Here is a 7,837-nt window from a genome sequence, read left to right on the forward strand (position 1 = left end):
ATCTTATGCTCCATGATTCTCAGAATCTGTTTCTCTTGGGGTCATAAGAATGCTTCCCTCCCATCACCCCCATTCTTCTCAGTTCTCTGTGGAGGCCTTCGGGTGAGTTTAGGAGGAGTGGCTGCCAGAGGAGGAGCAGCTGGGACTGAGTCACAGCAGGAAGCTGGAGGGGCGGAGCTACAGCCAGACATAAAGAGGAGGACCAGCCCTGAAGTTCACAACATCAGTAACTGCAACCTGAGAAGCAGGCTCCCAGCAGCCCAGCCCTTCAAATCGTATCTGCTTGAGAGAATCTACCTCTTGGGTGGCCAGTTGACCAGACCTTGCCCCAGGATGGGGACCGTGTTCAGAGCAGCATTGGTCTTGGCCTATTTGGCTGCTGCTTCTGCAGATTCAGGAGGTGAGTTGGGATTGGCCTGAGTACCTGGGAAGAGGTCTGGCTGGCACAGGCCTGGGACCTGGGACCAGGTGTCCTAGAGAGCTCATCACCAGCAAGGTGATACTCCCCTTGGCCTGGGTGAGCAAGCCTAGGGTGAGGAGGGGGCACAGGAGCCCTTAACCAAGGAGAGAAGATCAGAGCAGGAAAAGATAGAGGTGTTCTTAAAGATGGATGCCCCAAATCACAAAATTTATGTCAAATGGGAACCTCTTGAATGGGTAGAAGATTAAGAATGAGGGGCCTCTGTCTCAAAATGCATGTGAGGGACCTCAGGGCAGGAGAAGGAAGAGGCCCTCAGGCCACTAAAAACTGATGTAAGGACCCAGGGAGCTGTGACTGACTTGTTGTCTATTTAGGGAGGCGTGAAGGGGGTATTTGTCCGCAGAGGGCAGGTGAACCTCCAAACACAAGACACCTAGTACACACATTCTACACACACATTCTTTATCTGCTTTGGTGCCTGAGCCAAACGGAGTGCTTGAAAGAAACTTTTGAGACAATGTCTAGTTTGTATCTCTGGAAGGTCCTGTCTCACTCTGCCCGCCTCTTCTAGTCTCTTGTGCTTGTAGATCACCTATAATTGACTCAGTTCTCTGTGGTTGTGTCATTAATCATCCCAGTCCCTCAAATCCTAACCAGCCTGGGTAGGAGGAGCTGGGTCTAGCTGAAGGGAAGGCACTTAAACTTCCAGGCAGGGCTCCTTAGCTGAAAGTCTAAGAGGCTCAAAAGATGAGGTGGAGGGTGGTTGGAGGTGTTGGACAGGTGAGGCTCCAACCAGCCCAGGGTCCACACTTTTCACTCTAAACCAGAAAAGCATCACAGCAGAGATGCTATGGGGAAGAGAGCCCAGAAGCCCTGAGAGAAAGACACTAACAGGAGATGAGGCTGAATATGTCATATTCCCAGACTGGGCAGGAGCAGGGACTATCACTATATCACCATCTTTCTTAGAACCCAGTTGGTTACATCTAAGTAGGGGGAGACTAGGAGGCACAGCAGGAATAATGCAGTGGGGTTCTTGGTGTCTTGGTCATCTTTGCCTACGCACGACCTCCTCAACCTCCCCCATCCTCCCTTAGGCCTCACTGCTTCCGGACAGAGAGAACTGAAGCCAGAGCGTCTCACCCAGCACCATCAAGAAGGTAAGAGTTTAGGAAAGGAACATGGGATTCAGGTCCAGGGGAATTGTGATCTGACTGCCTCCCCTCTTACCTCTAGTTGGCTATGCAGCACCTCCTTCCCCACCTCAGACCAGAACTCTCCCCATAGATCACCCTGACTCATCTCAGCCTGGACATTATTTTGAGGGACAGAGAGAAGGTAAGTCCCCACCAGACATTCTTCTCAGGCATTTGCCTCCAAATTTGTACTTGGGCTTCTGGTCTTCAGATGGAGAGAAGGGATATTCCCTTTCCCTGCCTAGGAGAAGGGTTCAATGGCTCACATACTCCCCTTCTATAGTGCAGCCCCCTCCCTCCCAAGAGGCTGTTCCTGCTCAAGAAGAAGAGCTGCTGCCTCCCCAGCTCCCTGTTGAAAGGAGAGGTGAGTGCTGGCCTTTTCCCTAGCCTCTGCCCCCACCTTGGGGCCTCCTGACACCAGGCTGATCCTTGCTCCTTTGTGCCCTCACTTTTGTCTCATCATTAGATCACCGTCTTCCCAAGGAAGCCATCCCCCTTCAAAAAGACCTGCCCCCTCCCCACCTCCCAATTGAACAAAAAGAAGGTAAATGAGTTCTTACTCTACCCACTCATCTGCCCCATGGCATGATGAACATGAACTTTGGAGGCAGACAAGATAGTAGACTATGCTACTTACTAGCTTGGGCAGTTTCTTCATCTCTAAAATTGGGGAAATAATACCTATTTTATAAATTTATGTATCATAGAAAATAGCAGGTCATTTGACTTGCTCCTCTTTCTGAATGGTAACTAACCAGGGTCCCCCCCCCCGACTTCTAGAGATGCCCATTCCAACATGGGGTGGGGGTGGGCCATCACCTCTGCTTATCCAGCTTCTTCTACCCCAGTAGGCCCACCTTTCTTACATCAAGAGGAAGTGATCTTCCGACCTAACCAGAAAGAGGGTGAGTGACAGCTTTGGTCTGCCCGTTCCCTGGCTTTAGAACACAGAACCTTTGGGACAGGGAGCCTGAGGCTTGGCAGGCAGTAGGGCCTGATTTGGAGAAGGGGGCTGTGAGGGTGACACTTTTCATGTCTCATGGAGACCTTTTTTTTTTTTTTTTTTAAACTCTAGTCAGTCAGTCTGAAGGAGGTAAGAGCCACAAATTAATTCCTCCTTTTCCCCTCTATCTTCCCAACCCCAAGTTCTTCCAATCCTTCCAACTTATCCATCCTTTGTCTACTCTTCCACATGGTCCCTTTCCCACCATTTCTCCAATTCTAGAAAAGTCAGCCCCCCTCAAGGGCCGGGGTCACGCAGAGCCTGAGTCTTGGAATCCAGCCCAGCACTGCCACCGAGGTCGACCCCGAGGGGGCTGGGGTCACCGGCTAGATGGCTTTCCCCCTGGACGACCTTCTCCAGAGAATCTGAAGCAGATTTGCCTCCCTGACCGTCAACATATCGTGTATGGCCCCTGGAACCTGCCCCAGACTGGCTTTTCTCACCTCACTCGCCAGGGTAATACCCTCAATTTACTGGAGACTGGATATTCTCGGTGCTGCCGTTGCCGCAGCAACACAAGCTGTCTGGACTGCGCAAAACTTGTGGTAAGGGTTGAGCTTTGATCCAGGGGTGAGGCAGCGGGGCGGTTGTTTAATCCCAAACAGTTTGTTTTCAGGGCTAGAGATCTAGACTTGGGCGTGAAGGAACCTCAAGTGTCTTTCAGTGACCCTCTCTCAAGCCTCCCCGTCCGTGTGCCAGGAATGATGAGGAGAACCTTGGAGTCTTTGTCTACCTGCCCAGAATCCTTTTCTGGAGCCTGAGCAGGAAGCAGGAATGTGGACAATGGATTTCTGGGCTGACCTTCCCCTTTTGCTTTAGTGGGAGGATGCTATGACCCAGTTCTGTGAGGCTGAGTTCTCAGTCAAGACCCGGGCCCATGCGTGCTGCCAACAGCAAGGAGAGGCTCGATTTGCCTGCTTCCAGAAGGAAGCTCCCCAACCACACTACCAATCCCGGGCCTGCTCTAGCCGACAACCTGGTATTTCCTTGGGCCCTGAGCTGCCTTTCCCCCCGGGGATTCCCACACTGGACAATTTCAAGAACATCTGCCACTTGAGACGCTTGCGCTTTGTGCCACACAACCTCCCAGCTACTGACCATATCCAAAGGCAGCTGCGGGCTCTGACCCAGCTGGAGGTGCAGTTCCAGCGCTGCTGCCGCCAGGGAGAGAACCATACCTGTACACAGAAGGCCGTAAGTGGGTATCCCAGCACCCCGAGAACCTGTCTGCCTGCCTGCCCATCTCCGACTTCTGATCCTGCTGGTCCATCCATCCATGTACCTCCCCGCTGTGAGCACGTACACCTGTTCATCTGTTTGTGACTGTTCGCCCACCATTGTGTTCACCATCTGAGTCTGTTCGTGTTCAACCTTCATCCTACACTCCTGACTGCGTCCACCCATGGCACCACCCATGCACCTGTCTGACATCCATCCGTTCAGCACTGGCCTCACCTGACCCTCTCCATCTACTGTTTCAGCTCATCTCCTCCCATGACCAACTCCACACCTCATTTGTGCTTCACCTTCCCAACCCCACACATCCTCAGCTGCTTCATCCTCTGGTTCTTTGCCCTCCCCTCCTAGAACCTGATGTTGGAAGCCCCTCATCTCATAGTCTGGGGCAATAAGGGAATCAGAGGGCCAAACAAAAAGGACCAAGTGTCCAGGTCTTTGACTTCCCTGTCTTTGGCCCACAGTGGGAGGATGCCCTTGATGGCTACTGTGACAACGAGCAGGCTGTGAAGACCCACCACCACTCGTGTTGCCGCTACCCTCCTAGCCCCGCCCGTGACGAGTGCTTTGCTCGTCGGGCTCCCTACCCCAACTATGACCGGGACATCATGACCCTTGACCTCAGCCGAGTCAGCCCCAACCTCATGAACCATCTGTGTGGAAACCAAAGGGTTCTCAGCAAGCAGTAAGTTTTGCCCAAATCTTCCCTAACTTTCTTCATTCCCCAAAACCCTCCCTTCTGGGACACCTGTGGGAAGAGCAAAATCAATGATTTTCCCAGCACCATTTTGATGGCTGCAGATGCCCTGACTCTTGCCTCTTTCCCACTGACATAGTAAACAGATTCCTGGGCTGATCAGAAACATGACTACCCGATGCTGTGACCTGCCTTTTCCAGAGCAGGCCTGCTGTGCTGAGGAAGAAGTGAGTGTAGGGGGAGGGAGGATCACAGACTTCCAAGAAATGCAGGGGGGTGGGGGAGGAAGGAAAGGGCTACAGCAGCAGACCTAAACTTCCTACCCCTCAACTCCCATTATGCCTTCTCTGAGCCACAAGCTTCTTTTCTAGATATGCATAATCTGACTGCTCCAAGGAGGTCAGCTGGGCAAGGAGGCAGCCTTGCACCCTGTCTGTACTCTAGAAGGTCCAGAGGGAGATGGGTAGAAACAGAAGGAAGGGGGACTTTGGACAGCCAAGTCTTTGTGACTGACTTCTGCTTTACTCTGCCTCTCCTGCATAGAAATCAGCCTTCATTGATGACCTGTGTGGGCCCCGACGTAACTCCTGGCGAGACCCTGCTCTCTGCTGTGACTTGAGTCCTGGGGATGAACAGACCAACTGCTTTAACATCAATTATCTGAGGAATGTGGCTCTTGTGGCTGGAGACACTGGGGATTCCAAAGGCCAGGGGGAGCAGGACCCAACTCACGAAACAAATATCAGCTCCACCCTAGAGCCCAATGAAGAATGAGTCATCCTAAAACCTTGGAGGATCAGATGGAGGAACCCCGCCCAACCCCACCCTCCTTGAACACTCATTACAGTAAACACCTCTTGGATTTGGTGTCTTCTTTGTCTGTAACACCGCACATACAAACACACCTTTTAAGCCTGTCTGGAGTTTCACTGATTGGCCCCTGAGGCCCACTGCCCTGCCTTTACTGACTGCACAGTTGCTCCACAGGCTTGTGATGGGATCCCAACCAAATGACTTCACTTCACTTGTCATCTTGAATTTATTCACATATTTTAAAAGGAGCATCACCTAGTTAACTATCAGGATTCAGAGGTGAAAAAGATAGTCCATGTCCCTGGTGAGCCCACAATACTGCAACCCAGGGGATAGTTTTTAATACTCATTTTTGAGCCTTCAAGTCCATACTCTGATTTCTTCAACATACAATTATTGAACCTCTTATCTATGTGCACTGTGCTAGACCCTGAGGATACACATCAAAAAAAACAAAACAACCAAAAACACCAGTCTCTGCCATGAAGTTGTTTATAGACCATGAACCAGGAAATAGATGTTAAGGTGTAAGCCAGAGGTGAGATCAGGGATGGGGCAGTGTGGGTGCCTTGGGAAGGCTCCGGGTGGGCGTGAGGTCAGAACTGCGCCACTAGAGAAATAAGAGGGTTTCATGGGCAAGCGCATTCAGGTAGAAGGAACGATCATGCAGAAGCACCAAGCTGAAAGGATGACTGCAGTATTCGGTGAGAAGTGGCTGGGAAGATGCACAGAAGCTCACCACAAATGTCTCATCCGCAGGGTTTAAAGTGGATCCTGGTGTTTCTGCCTAGGAGGGCACTGGCGGTTTAAGCCAAGCATGTGTTTAGGTTTGCCTTTTATTAATATCTAGTCTGGGGACAGCCTGGTAGGAGCCTGGAAGCCCAGTTCGCACAATTGTGCCAATGCCAGTGGGTAGGGTGGTGGTGATGGAGACTCTCCTCCCCTGCGAAGTCGATGTCGGGAGTCAAAAGGCTGGAACTGAGAGAACAGGAATGAAAATTCGGCCCGTCAGGACGAGTCCGCTGAAGCTCTGCAGGCAGAAGAACCACTGGCCTGGCCCAGCCAGTAGCTAGCCAACACCCGCTCGGCCGGCCCTCTCCTCCGCAGCACCCGACAACGCAGATGGCACGCTCTGACTAAGCTTCTAAGCAGCAGCTCGATAGTAACTGCGCCTCCTTACCGGCCTGTCTGTCCTGTTAAGTGTCGGCTAGTCAGTTTGGATTTATAGAGGCCCACTATAGGGGATACAAGGAGCTACTGGTGGGTTTGAACAGCCATTCTTTCGGTTGGTAGTGCAGATCTTATAGCGCCCTAAACGTGCAAGAACTGTGTTAGGCTCCACCCCTGCGCCCACTCAAGTTTTGGGCCGTCAGTTCTTTCGCCCGGAAAGTCACTGCGCCTGCGCAAGCGCTGATACCTGCTTCCCCCCTCCTCCCAAAGAGTTTTGGTGTGGCCGTGTAGGATAAGCACTGAGCTGCCTGACGCAGGGTTAGGGGTTAAAATCCACTAGCCGCTGCTGGGAACCTACACAGGGTCGCTATGAGTCAGAACTGACTATACGGCGGCACTTAACAACAAGGACTAAACACTGGGCAGGGAAAGGCCAACGCACACACCACACCCCACCTCCGAGTCCAAGGTCAGAATGTGCCCTCAGACCCGCCTGCCAAGGAGTCTCTAAACGGCTCTTTTCTCCAGGGCCCAGAGCTGGAGGGTAAGGGTAGGTAAAAGAGGATCTGAACCTTCGTCCAAACCTCTCAAAGTTTACAACCTGTGGAGAGGAAGGGAAGAGAACCCGGAAAGAACTACAATGACCGCCTTTGTAATGAGTAACAATTGCTAACTGAATATAAGCATCAAAGCTGAGAGGGGAAAGATCAAAGAACTCTTGGTGGCTGAGGATGCTTGGGAGGAGAGCCTGGAGGCATGGACAGGATTGCAGTTACTTGGCAATAAAGGTGAAAGTAAACATTAACAGCAATTAGTTATACAGAAAAACTATTAAAATATCAAAAAGAGCATTACAAGCTCTATCTTGAAGTACAATGCTGTCTGTGATGGGATAATATTCATAGACCTACAACGAAGACCAGAGTCCTGATGTGGTGCCGTAGGATCAACACTGGGCTGTTTACCACAAGGTTGGTGGTTCAAACCCACTAGTTGCTCCTTGGAAATCCTATGCAGGGTCGCTATGAGTCAGAACTGACTCTACTGACTCAGCACTCAACAGCAACACAAGGAAAACCCGTTAATGCCACAATTATTCAAAGTTATGCTCCATCTACTAAAGTTAGTAATGATGAAATTGAAGAATTCTGTCAATATCTTCTGTCTGAAATTGATAAAATATTCAATCAATATGCATTAATAATCACTGGTAGTTGAAATACGAAGGTTGGAAACAAAGAGGAAGGGCCAGTATTTGGAAAATATGGCTGTGGTGATAGAAATTATGCTGGAGACCACAT

The 7,837-nt window shown here is 51.0% G+C and overlaps 1 protein-coding gene across 3 annotated transcripts; it reads left to right on the forward strand.

The window, feature by feature from the left end:
• The first annotated feature begins 333 nt into the window (after positions 1–333).
• ECM1 (extracellular matrix protein 1) lies at positions 334–5,327 on the forward strand. Of its 3 annotated transcripts, XM_006861374.1 has the most exons (10): positions 334–400; positions 1,519–1,581; positions 1,658–1,759; positions 1,901–1,981; positions 2,084–2,161; positions 2,843–3,165; positions 3,440–3,814; positions 4,321–4,541; positions 4,693–4,780; positions 5,097–5,327. In XM_006861374.1, exons 1-10 carry the CDS (start codon positions 334–336, stop codon positions 5,325–5,327), a joined length of 1,629 nt encoding a protein of 542 aa, XP_006861436.1. The 3 variants fall into 3 exon arrangements, with proteins under 3 accessions (XP_006861436.1, XP_006861435.1, XP_006861437.1); XM_006861373.1 differs by having other exon boundaries at positions 1,658–1,981; XM_006861375.1 differs by lacking the exon at positions 3,440–3,814.
• The last annotated feature ends 2,510 nt before the right edge of the window (positions 5,328–7,837 follow it).

The sequence above is a fragment of the Chrysochloris asiatica genome, unplaced genomic scaffold (genome assembly GCF_000296735.1).
Source record: "Chrysochloris asiatica unplaced genomic scaffold, ChrAsi1.0 scaffold00042, whole genome shotgun sequence".
Lineage (NCBI taxonomy): Eukaryota > Metazoa > Chordata > Mammalia > Afrosoricida > Chrysochloridae > Chrysochloris > Chrysochloris asiatica.

Coding starts and splice junctions, on each gene's coding strand:
- ECM1 (XM_006861373.1), top strand. CDS start 334: ATGGGGACCGTGTTCAGAGCAGCATTGGTCTTGGCCTATTTGGCTGCT. Junction 401..1,518: donor TGCTTCTGCAGATTCAGGAG/GTGAGTTGGGAT, acceptor ATCCTCCCTTAG/GCCTCACTGCTTCCGGACAG. Junction 3,166..3,439: donor TGGACTGCGCAAAACTTGTG/GTAAGGGTTGAG, acceptor CTTTTGCTTTAG/TGGGAGGATGCTATGACCCA.